The sequence below is a fragment of the Macaca mulatta genome, chromosome 7 (assembly GCF_049350105.2).
Source record: "Macaca mulatta isolate MMU2019108-1 chromosome 7, T2T-MMU8v2.0, whole genome shotgun sequence".
Lineage (NCBI taxonomy): Eukaryota > Metazoa > Chordata > Mammalia > Primates > Cercopithecidae > Macaca > Macaca mulatta.
The window spans coordinates 150,032,946-150,045,819 of NC_133412.1; the positions used below are offsets into that span (position 1 = coordinate 150,032,946).

Sequence of the window (12,874 nt, forward strand, 5' to 3'; positions counted from 1 at the left end):
ACTGGCATCTAGTGGTTAGAGGACAGAGACGCTGCTGAACTTCCAACAATTCACAGGACGGACCCACAACACATGATCCGGCCCAAAACATCAACAGTGCTGAGATTGAGAAACCCTGCTCTAAACCTAAGGACTAGGTCATTGAGCTTTAGTCTCAAGGACTTGCTAATTATCTGCCCCTTGAAACATCCTCTGCGTGTACCAGATGGCAGAGGTTCTTTGATTCATATGCACGAAGTTAGAGGCTTTCGATTTTGGCAGATGTCTTTTGGCAGTGGTGGTGGTGGATTTTCAGCAGCAGAATGCTTCTGTTTTTTAAAAATCTTATTTGGAAACCAAATATGCCAAGTAAATATAAGTGGGACTACTGTAATGTGTAGGTGGGGAGGGGCCCTCCTCTGAGATCCCTACGACTCTACTGGTCTGGAAACCTCTGGACTAGCATACTATATCACTAAGGCTGCCATAGAGGGCATTAGAACAGCTCCAGGAGTAACAGCAACAAAGTTAAAAGAATATCCGGCCGGGCGCGGTGGCTCAAGCCTGTAATCCCAGCACTTTGGGAGGCCGAGACGGGCGGATCACGAGGTCAGGAGATCGAGACCATCCTGGCTAACACAATGAAACCCCGTCTCCACTAAAAATACAAAAAAAATTAGCCAGGCGTGGTGGCGGCGCCTGTAGTCCCAGCTACTCGGGAGGCTGAGGCAGGAGAATGGCGGGAACCCGGGAGGCGGAGCTTGCAGTGAGCCGAGATCGCGCCACTGCACTCCAGCCTGGGCGACAGAGCGAGACTCCGCCTCAAAAAAAAAAAAAAAAAAAAAAAAAGAATATCCTTAGTTCTCTGAAAACATTACTTCTGTGGAGTTTCCCATTCCTCAGAAGTATGGACACACAAGACATTCCTGAATTCACTGAGTGCCTACTATACACCAAGCAATGTGTTAACACCAGAGATACAGCGAACAAAATGGGCGTGGCCCTGCCCTCCTGAAGTTTGCATTCTAATGGCAGATACACAGTAAAAATAAATTTAAAATATTTCTATATGAAATATATATTATCAATGACACACACATTGAGTATCAATTGCGTAAAGTTCCACAAAGGAAAACCACAAAACACACAGTTGGAGCCCTCATTTCTAAGTACTTCTTGGTCCTGTCCCATAAATTAAAGGCAAAAAGTCTGAGAGTTCCATGGGATCTCAGAAACTGATGGTCGCATAAAACCCTCCGTAATTTCAAAGCCCAGGAATTGAGAATGCAGACAAATTATGAAAAAGTAACGAAATAACCACTCCCTCTGAGGTATCGACTGAGCATTGCCCCCACCCCAGCACATCTCCCTCTAAACCGCCGGGGCTGGGGGCGGGAATGCTCCAAAGCTGAGATCTAAATGTGTCTCTGACTGAGCGACCGTTTTTCAACCAGACACCGGCGAGAGAGGAGCAAGAGCTGCCAGCTGGCAGTGAAAGGTGAGTGTGAAGTTAACCTGGCGAAGACCGGTGCGTCTAGTACTTCGACCCGAAACCTCCCAGAGCCGACCCGCCTCACCCGCCGAGAATTTGGGCACTCGCCTCGGTCCGAGCTGCTACCCCTTCCCGACCCCCCGGGGTGCTGACTTGGCCGACCCCACGATCTCTCTGCACCCCCAGGGCCAGGAAAGGGCCCTGCCAGTCCACAGCTCCTCTCCACCTTAACCGTGGCCGGACGCCATCTGACAACAGGCGGGAGGCGGGGCCGCCCACGAGGGTCGTCGGCCAGGTCCAGGCCTCGTGGGGTCAGGAGGGGCCCGCGGGACAGGGGCTCAGGAACGCCTCCCTACACGTCGGCACTGCCCGGGGCACCTTAGTCGTGAGGCCCGGACAACTGCAGGCCGCCCCAGGCCCGCGGAGCCCCGCAGAGGCGGGCCCAGGCCGGGCTCCTGTCTATCGGTACGCCTGGCCGGTACCTGAGAGGGCGCGGAAGAGGCGCGTGGCCGGCAGCAGCAGGTAACACAGGCACGAAGCGATCATGGCCGGCCGCCCGCGCCCGCGCCCGCCTCCGCTCCTCACTGCCGCCTGCAGGGCCTCCCTCAGCTCGGCCCCGCCCCCGGCCCGGTCCGGCCCACGTGGTGCTGCCAGCGCTCCTGCCGCCGCGCTTCAACAACAACTTTATTGGGAGCGCAGGTCTATGGGTGCGCACGCAGGAAGTGGGAGGAACCGGTTCCCATGGCAACTAGCCTCGCCTAGCTCCCGGCTGCCACCCAAGCGTGCCGGATTAAAATTGAGTGCCTCACTGGAGGCCTCATAGTGTTATTCAAAGGCCACAGTTTATTCCCACTTCTGCTGCCAACTAGGTGTCCACCTTGTGACCACACTATAACCTCTTCGCCCCTCAGTTTCCTCACCTGTAAAATGAAGAGCTGGACTTGCTCTAAGGCTCCACTTAACCTTGACTTCTAGCCCTTCTCAGCCCAGAAAGGAAGCGAGTTCTTCCCCCATTTTCCCTCTTTTCCTGCCTCTACTTCCCTGTCTCAGATTCTAGGTCACAAATTGAGTCCTACCTTGCTTCAGGAAGTAAGATTTTGTCTCCTTCCCTACTTTCTAAATGGGTCTTCTTTTCCCTAATCCAGGAAAACAGGGTGTCCCATTGGTAAGAGAGTCAAGAAAGAAAGGAGAGAGGACAAAGAGAGGAGAGAGAGACAGAGAGAGAGAGAGAGAAGAGAGAAACGTCCACAAGGCCAGGGACCAGTTCTGGCTGGTTGTTGCTTACCTTGAGGTATCTCTAATACAGTCCAAGCACCTACTGTAACCAAGTACCCAGCTTGAAGGTTATATTCTTGTTATATTCTTTTATTTGTTTCTTTTTGTTCAGTTAACCACTAGGCAACCCCCGCCCCCGACACCCCATCCCCCCCGCCACACACACACTGTTAGCATATCTAATTGTATGTTGGCTTAAAAGTTCCAGAGACTAAATCTTGAAACAGTATAGGCATCTGTGGAAATCTCCCCCACCAGGAGATTGCTTCAAGGCTACAGCTAATTTACAACTCAGCCCAGCCCAAGATGATGCCAGCCTGTTCACCAGATGGGCAGTAACTCAAAGTAAGTCATCAGAACTCGTCATGAAGACCTGCACTGCCTCACCCGTTGCATACCCTCCATACCAAAACTTCTTAAAGCCTTGCATTTTCCTTGGAAATGTGAAGCAGTTCCATTAAAGCAAAAGCCTGGATCGTTTTTCCCCACTGCTAGCTTTGGTTTATGATAAAGTCAGTCTACTTCTACCATACCACGACCTTGCTCATTGGTTTTGCAAGCAGCCAAATCTGCATTCGCTAGCACTACTAGCCACCACATAAGCCTTTGTTGACTGGTTGAACAAAGCATGTGTCACTAAATGAAGGCCAGTTCTGCCATCACTTCTGTGCCACCCAGCAACCTCTTTGAGTCTCTCTTCCCCAGTCTCCCTCCCCCAGTCTTCTGCCCCAAACAGGCTCTGAAGGAGGGACTGGATGATGCACCCAGTTTCAGTACCCAGTGTCTGAGTTGTGCGATTTCCAATTTGTGGCTGGAGACTTGGTTGTTCAGGGAAGCCTTCTGGGGAGTCACCAGATCCTGGACCAGCTGGGTACATCATAACACTGAAAGGCTAAAAGGAGGAAGAAGGAGAGAGTTATTGTGGCCTTCCCACTACTTACCCTTAGTTCTAGAGGTGGCAATGTCTGCCTGCCTTCAGGCAACAGCACTCATCCCTTTGTTTGAGATGAAACAGAGGCCCCAGCAATCTGAAGGTTGGGAAGCTGCTTAGAAATTAGTGCACAAATGGTGGATCTACCAAAGGCGATCCTGAGGTCAGGCCCTCTCCTTTGATGTGGCTTGAGTAAAACCCTCCTTGTACCCTCCCTTCCATTTTGTACCATGAGTTATCCAGAAGTCCAAGTTCCAAATCAGATCCTAATCAAGGGTAATTGTTCCCTTATCTCCACTGGGAAAATGCTTTCAAAATACAAATTTCTAGGCTCTACTCCCAGAGTTCTGATTTAGCAGCCCTGGAATGAGACCGTTAAACACTTATTCCAATGCATGGTTTGGGAACCTCTGCTAAAGGATCTAGTCTCAACTGGGCTGTTCAATGCACATGCGTGGGCACAATGTGTCACCCCAACTGATCCATGTTCTTTCAGAGGCTTTTTCTGAGACCAATTAAGTGAGGCTTCCCTCTTTTTGTTTCCTGGTCCATAATCAGTTGTGTTGGAAGGTGTAGGATGATATGAAGATCACACACTTTGGAGTTAGTGTGGTGGATCTCAACACCACCTACGTTGAGATCCTAGCTCTGCCACTTTTTACCTGTGGAACCTCTCAGGTTGCTAAGCTCTTGGGGCCTCAGTTTCCTCACTGTGCCTGACCCAGCGTCAACTAGGTCAATAGTTTACTATTACATTTTTGGATTTGGGCAAAAAAAACAGCTCCGGACGCTGCTGACGTAGGATCTTCTTCCACAATTTCTGGCTAAAATAGGGTTCCTGCCTTTCCGACTGTAATGAGTATTACTAAGCAAGCCAGTAACTACAGGTTCCAAGGAGATTGGGCCTGAAGGAGTGGAGCCTTAGGCTTCCCCAGTCAGAGGAAAATTACAAGTGCAATTTGCACAGTCTCCAACCTCATTGTGTCAGAAATATCCCAAGAAGAGAGACAATTCCCTCAATTCATTCCAACTGTGCTAACAATGAAGACAAATGTGAGCACCTGCATCCATCACTGCCATGGTTTCCAGGGTGCAGAACCTATCTAATGGAGCAAGTGGGAGGTTTTGCAATACTTTGAGAGACTTAAGATGCTCTCTTAAAGGGACCGTTCCAGTGTATAAGAAATTTAAGCCCTTGAGGGCTAAAATTTTACTTATGACAACAAATATATGTGGAATTCCAACAGAGTGGCTACATTTATTAACTTATTGATTGAACATGTGCAAATATTGGGGCAGCATAGTGCTTTCTTCAGGATCACAGAGGCTACTGACCAATGCCTGGAACAGGGCTGCCCAAAAGAAATATATTGTGAACCACACATGTAATTTAGAATTTTCTAGTAGCCTCGTGTAAAAAGTAAAAATAAATCAATTGATAAAGCAAGTGAAATTAATTTAATAATATTTTATTTTACCCCATAGATCCAAAAATTTTGTATTTTAACTTGTAATCAATAGTTCAAGATGAGATATTTTATGTTCTTTTTTTGTACTAAGTCTTCAAAATCCAGTGTGTGTTTTACTTGGACATCACATCTGAATTTGGACTAGCCTTATTTCAGGTCCTGAATACTGCAAGGACCTTATGGCTACTGTATTGAACATGGGCTGGTCTAGAGAGCACAAACAGCTTCTCAGATAGGATAGGCTGAAAAGATTTGCTCATCTTCAACTCTTATGATAACCCAAGGCCTCTATACTCCTAGTGATCTGCCTTCTCTGAGCCTAGTGTTTTCTTTGGGAATCTCAAGATTTATGGCTAGATATTCCCAGAATGTACGCCAGATTAGTCTGAATTACTGGACTAATTTGCTCACTTATTCACTGATTCATGCATCCATGTGTTCATTAGAGATTTATCAGGCACTCATCAATGTTTACCCCAACCTCAACCTTGACTTTCCTTGACCTCCTGCCCACTCCCTGATTCCTTGAAACTTCAGCCCTGGACTCACTGTCTTCTTCCCTACCTCTAGTCCTCCTGTCACCAGTGTGGATGAGTCATCCTAACCCCTGGAAGCTCATTGCCATGATTCCTCAATGACCTTCATTTCCATGTACTTCAGACACTCCCTTCCCTGGCTGCACCTTGGATATGTCATCACTGGGCACTGTTTCCCCTCTGAAATCATAAATTCACACACCCACTCTGAGGGCATGGCTTTCTCATGGCTTTCTGCCTCTCCCACTTCTACTTCATCTTTTAACTCCATCAAACCCTTGATTTCTCTATTCTGTCCTTCTCAAGCTTTCTCTCAGTCATCATTTCTTTCTCTATCCAACATGGAATTCCCATGACCCCTCTTTTAAATCACTGTCCCCAATATCATCAACTCTCCTGACCATTGTTCTTGGATTATATCTGCGTAGGTCAGTGAAACTATTCTTCTTGGCTCTTACATCTGGGCTGCTGAGCACCGATGAATAAAATTACCAACTCCATAGACTGAGGCCATTAATGTGCTAGTCTCCAACCTCTCTTCTGCCCTCAACCCTCCCCAGCAATTCTATGCTCTTTAATTAGCTTTCTCTCCCATTCTTACAATGATCATTCTTTTCAAACTTGCTGCCCTATTGCCTCCCTTCTTGCTCTCAGGAGATTATCTCCCCATCAACTTTAGAGAAAAAATAGAGCCACCAAGTGTAAATTCTCTAATCCCTGTTGCTACAACAATGCATTGACCAGCATCTCTAACTACCTTTTCCTCTTCTCCCAACACAGCAGTTGGAACTTCCACCATGCTCCGGACCCCCTCCTGCCTGCCTCCTCTGAGATGATGCTCCTTCTACTACCCCTCTCCTTTCCTTCACTGACCCCTTCTCATCAACATTTAAGACATGCTCAAATCACTCCTGTCAAGAAGCCCTTCTTCAGTGCCAGGTCCCCTCCAGCTAGCCCCTGCGTTCCCACCTCTCACAGCCAATCTTCTTGCAAGAGTTGTCTGCAGCTGCTGTCTACAATTCCTCACTCTTATTCATGCTCATTCCACTATGATATAGCTTCCACCACCATCACGCCACCAAAACTCCCTCCTCACTGTTCCTGATGCTTTCCTTGTTGAGGATAGTAGGGTCCTGCAGAAAGAACACGCCGTAGGCATTATTATTTCTTGAATATTCTGTAATTTTGCATAACTTCCCCCTTCTTGTAAGATTCTCTTCCCTCGGTTTCTGTGACATTCTTGTTTTCCGCTTGTCTTGGTGGATGTCCTATCCTTGTGTCCTTCACTTCTGTTCCTCTCACCACCATCCTTTTCCTGATAATGTTCCTAGGATTTCTCCTTTGGCCTCTTCCCTCCTCTTACTCCACTGTCCCTTCTTGAGAAAGTCTCACCACTCCAATGGCTTCAAATACCATCTATATGCTGAAAACTCACACATCTACATTTTTAACCCAAATCCTTTTTCGGGGCCACAGACCCATAAATCTTTTTGCCTGTGGACCTCTCCCAAAGGACACCCCAGTGGCAACTCAAAGACTCAACCCAGGCAGAGCTGTACTCATCACCTCCCCACCACCATGCTCCAAAAGACTCCTGCCCCAGCTCCTTTGTTCTCTCCCTTAGGAGTGGCACAACCATGTACTGAGCTATCCTGGCCCCCGCTTTTTTCTTCTCCTCTTTCTCTTTTATATCTGATTGATTCCCAAATCCAAGTGGTTTGACCTTCTTTGTATTTATTCAGTGGATCCACTTCCTCCAGCCATTCCTGACTAGTGTTGATTCTCCTCTGCCTGGATCCATTTTCCACACTGCAGCCAGAGCAATCTTTCACTGTGTGAATCATATCAGATCACTGCTGCCTAAAACCTTTTACTGCAAACTCCCACTGTCCTCAAAATGTAAGCCAAGCTCCTTGGATTAACTGTACAGTCAATTCACCTCCCACCCCTAAGTGCTTTCAGACCCACCTCTCAGTACCATGAAGGCTTACCTCACAAACCAGTAGTTCAAAAGCACAACAGTTTAATCAGAGGGTACAGCACATGCTGGTTATGTGGTTTCTGAAATACTAGTCCCACAACAAAATTGAAAAGATACAAATTCAGCTGATTTTCAACAATGGTGAAAAGACAATTAAATGGCAAAAGAATAGTCTTTCAATAAATGGCGATGGAACAATTGAACGTCCACATGTGAAACAAATGAATCTCAACCTATAACTTCACAACTTATACAAAAACTAACTCAAAATGGGTCACAGCAAAAGTTCTGGAAATAAATGGTGGCGATGGTTGCACAACATTGTGCATATACTTAATCTCACTGAATTGTACACTTTAAAATGTTAAATTTAATGGTTAAATGGCAAATTTTATCATGCATATTTCATTGCAATAAAAAAAATTAAATGGATCATAAACCTAAATGCAAAAGCCAAAACTATAAAACTTCTAGAACAAAACAGGAGAAAATCCGCATGACCGTGGGTTAGGCAAATAATTTTTAGATATGACACCAAAAATGTGATCCATAATAGAAAAAAAACTAATATTTGTATAATTTTGACAAAATTTGGCTTTATTAAAATTAGAACTTTTGCTCTGTGAAAGACATTGTTAAGAGAATGAGAAGACAAGCCACAGACTGAGAGAAAATATTTGCAAATCACATTTCTGACAAAAGACTTATTTCCAGAATATATCAAGAATTTGCCAAACTCAGCAATAAGAAAATAAATAACTCAACTTAAAATGAACAAAAGGGCCGGGCGCAGTGGCTCACGCCAGTAATCCCAGCACTTTAGGACGCCGAGGCGGGCAGATCACCTGAGGTCGGGAGTTCGAGATCAGCCTGATCAAGGCTGATTTAGTAGAGAAACCCCCATCTCTACTAAAAATACAAAATTAGCCAGGCGGGGTGGTGCATGCCTGTAATCCCAGCTACTCAGGAGGCTGAGGCAGGAGAATCACTTGAACCTGGGAGGCGGAGGTTGCGGTGAGCCAAGATCACGCCATTGCACTCCAGCCTGGGCAACAAGAGCGAAACTCCATCTCAAAATAAATAAATAAATAAATAAAAATTAAAATAAAATAAGCAACAGATCTGGACAAAGGAGAAATATAAATGGCAAATAAGCATACAAAAGGATGCTCAACATCATTAATCATTGAGGAAATGCAAATTAAAACAACCATGAAATACCACTACACACTTACTAGAATGGAAGAACAAAACCAAAAACTGGAAATGGTAAATATTTGCAAGGATGTGGAGCAACTGATGCTGTCATACATTCTTGGTGGGAATTCAAAATGGGCATACATATTCGGGCGCGGTGGTTCACTCCTGTAATCCCAGCACTTTGGGAGGTTGAGGCAGGTGGATCACCTGAGGTCAGGGGTTCAAGACCAGCCTGGCCAAAATGGTGAAACCCTGACTCTAATAAAAATACAAAAATTAGCCAGGCGTGGTGGCGCATGCCTGTAATCCCAGCTACTCAGGAGGCTGAGGCAGGAGAACTCAAGACAGAAAAAAGCTCATGTTCACACAAACACCCGCACATGAATGTTTATAGCCATTTTATTCATAATCACCAAAAAAGAGGAAAATAAGAAGGTGTCTTTCAGCAGGTGAATGCATAAGCAAAATGTGGTACATCTCTGTAACAGACTATTACTCTACCATAAAAAAGAACTCTGCAGCAACGTGGATGACTCTTAAATGCATTTTGTTAAATGAAAGAAGCTAGTTCAAAAAACAACACATTGTATGGTTTCATTAATGTAACTTAGAAAAGGCAAAACTATTAGGATAGAAAAGAGAAGAGTGGTTGCCAGGAAATAGGAAGGGACGAGGGGTAAAAGAGGCAGCATGAGGGGCTGTTGAGGGTGATGGAACTCTTTTGAATGGGACTATGGTGGTGGATATATGACTTCCTGGATTTGTCAAAACATATAGAACTGTATACCACAAAGAATGAATTCTGCCATATATCAGCCATAATAAAATCAACCAGGATGTGTGAGGAAAGATGAAATGCAGACTCTGACAAATGAATCTAACTGTATTATACGTGAATTAAATAATCCACTGAAGGGGGTGAGAAGAAAGAGTTGACCTAAGTAACTGGGGAAAAATGTATTTTGACTGGATACCATAAGGGTAAGCAACCACAACCTTATATACTAACAGACACCATGCTCTAGTTAGTAAATTTGTTTCTAGGACTATGGCTTAGCAATTCTGAAACTAATTATGTATATATATTAGAGATGAACACATAAGCAGATATATGGTAGAAAACAAGAGGCAGGTTTATGGCCAGGAGAAAGAAATGACAAATACGAAAAAGGAGACGGCATGAATGAGTCACATAGTGCTGGACTGGGGATCGAGGCATAAGTATAGACTCATGGTTTTTGTTCAGTGTACATATATAGATGGACTGGTATGGAAATAAATATAAATGTGTGTTATGGGTTGGTTAGTTTACATACACACACATATATTTCCTAGCTCTGTTCACCAAAAAGTCCAGAAGTAGTGATACCCACATAGTGATGAGTGCACAACCTCCCAGACCTAGGTTTCCAAATACAATTCTCCTTGGAAAAATAATTTCTTCTGTTTTTTTTGTTGTTTTTTTGTTTTTTTTGTTTTTGAGACAGAGTCTCACTCTCGCCCAGGCTGGAGTGCAGTGGAGAGATCTCTGCTCATTACAACCTTCGCCTCCCGGGTTCAAGTGATTCTTGTGTCTCAGCCTCCTGAGTAGCTGGGACTACAGGCGCAAGCCACCACACCTAGCTAAGATAGGGTTTCACCATGTTGGCCAGGCTGGTCTCGAACTCCTGACTTCAGGTGATCCTCCCGCCTCAGCCTCCCAAAGTGCTGGGATTACAGGCATGCACCACTGCGCTTGCCCAGAAAAGTAATTTCTGTGACTCCAGAGAGTAAGGAAGTGCTAAAAAAAAAGGGGGAGGAGGATGTCAAAAAAAGGAGGAGGAGTAAGGAAGTGCTCAAAAAAAGGAGGGCACAGGAACCCACCTGAATGAACTCCCAATGGCCAAAGTTGGAAATTGAACAGTAAAATAAATGATAGTATTGTATTGTAACCCAAGGAATAAAATAAACCTGAGTCCCTATAGATACAAACAACTGAATAAACAAGTGGTAGAGAGGGGCAACTCCTGTAGAAAAACTCCAGTCGATAAATGTAGAAGGATTGCGAATACAGAAAATCACCAGGAGAACACCATAGTTATTATTGAGGCATGATCCATTGATAGATGCTAATATTAGTGGGCAAAAATTTGAGCAGAAAGAGGACATTTGCAGAGTCTTAAAGTATCTAAGTCTGTATTCTGTATAAAAGGAAAAATAGCAACTTTACTGTAGCAAAAGCTGGCAGATACCTCCTTGACCAAGTGATCAATATAATACATCTTGACATCATGTACTGCTGACACACACCAAGAAGGGTACATCAACTATGTGGCACCCTTCCCAATAACCATGACAAAAACATCAGCCAGACCAAAACTGGGGACATTCTAAATATCTGACCAGTACTCCTTGAAAGTGTCAAGGTCATGAAAGACAAAAGAAAGACTAAGGAAATGTCACAGTTTGGAGGAGATCAACAGAGCCACAATAACGAATGTAATATGGCTTCCTGGCACCAAAAGAGGACATTAATGAGAAAACTAGTAAAATACAAATATAGTCTATAGTTTAATTAATAGCATTGTACTGATATTAACTTAGTTTTGATCATTTTTTATGGTTATATAGATGTTAACATAAAGTGAAGCTGAGTGAAGAATAAATGGGACCTCTCTGTTATGTTTGTAATTCAGTTATCTAAAATTATTTCAAAATAAAAAGATTAATTTAAAAAATGTGACTGGAGCCGGGCATGGTGGCTCACACCTATAACCCCAGCATTTTGGGAGGCCGAGGCGGGCATATCACCTGAGGTCGGGAATTCAAGACCAGCCTGACCAACATGGAGAAACCCCAACTCTGCTAAAAATACAAAATTAGCCGGATATGGTGGCACATGCCTGTAATCCCAGCTACTCAGGAGGCTGAGGCAGGAGAATCATTTGAACCCGGGAGGCAGAGGTTGCAGTGAGCCAAGATGATGCCATTGCACTCCTGCATGGGCAACAAAGCAAAAGTCCGTCTCAAAAAAAAATTTTTTTTTTTTTAGTGTGGCTGGGCATGGTGGCTCATGCCTGTAATCCTAGCACTTTGGAAGATCGAGGCTGGCGGATCACTTGAGGTTAAGAGTTTGAGACCAGCCTGGCCAATATGGTGAAACCCTGTCTCTACTAAAAATATGAAAAATTAGCCAGGCATGGTGGTGCGCACCTATAAATCCAGCTACTTGGGAGGCTGAGGCAGGAGAATTGCTTGAACCCAGGAGGCGGAGGTTGCAGTGAGCCGAGATCATGCCACTGCACTCCAGCACGGGCAATAGACAGAGCACGACTCCATCTCAAAAAAAAAAAAAAAAAAAAAAAGATACCCTTGGTCGGCGCAGTGGCTCACGCCTATAATCCCAACATTTTGGGTGGCCGAGGTGGGTGGATCATTTGTGGTCAGGAGTTTGAGACCAGCCTGGCCAACATGGTGAAACTCCCATCTCTACTAAAAATACAAAATTAACTGGATGTGGTGGCTCATGCCTGTAGTCCCAGCTACTGGGGAGGCTGAGGCAGGAGAATCGCTTGAACCAGGGGGTGGAGGTTGCAGTGAGCTGAGATCACTCCACTGCATTCCAGCCTGGGCGACAGAGCAAGATACCATCTAAAAAAAAAAGAAACCCCTTTAATAATACAGAAATTTTGAGAAAAAATAACAATAATCACAGAAATTTTGAAAAATAATAAGTTATAAAAAGAAGTTACAGGTATTACATTTCAGGGTTTTTAAAAGATACACATTTTTTAAAATTATGGTCCTTAAATGTTTTTATTTTTTCCAGAAATAACTATTATGCAAAGAATATTGCTGTCAACCATTCTAAAGAAAATCTCTGATGATGTCACTCTCCTGTTCAAAACTCTTCAATGTCTCCCTATTGCCTTTTAATTGCATTCGGATCTCTCCCTGAAGCTGCTCTGGCCCTGGTGGCCTCCCGTTCCGCTACTCCTCTTCACAGCCTGCACTCCTACCTGGAGATCTGCT

At 44.7% G+C, this 12,874-nt stretch overlaps 1 protein-coding gene across 15 annotated transcripts in view; it reads right to left on the reverse strand.

Annotated features, from left to right (window-relative positions):
• The window catches only part of ANGEL1 (angel homolog 1), a 75,774-nt gene that overhangs the window by 23,914 nt on the left and 38,986 nt on the right, over positions 1 to 12,874 (reverse strand). For 13 of the 15 annotated variants that reach the window (XR_013396470.1, XR_013396469.1, XM_028851711.2 and 10 more), the window contains one exon: positions 3,524 to 3,638. Coding sequence is in view for 13 of the 15 variants with exons in the window: in XM_077941543.1 (XP_077797669.1) it covers positions 3,524 to 3,638 (115 nt within the window). In the remaining 2 variants the exon portion in view is untranslated. Of the gene's footprint in view, positions 1 to 1,953; positions 2,156 to 3,523; positions 3,639 to 6,651; positions 6,789 to 12,874 lie in introns of those variants that run through there. The other 2 variants (XM_015144223.3, XM_015144225.3) reach the window with 2 other exon arrangements.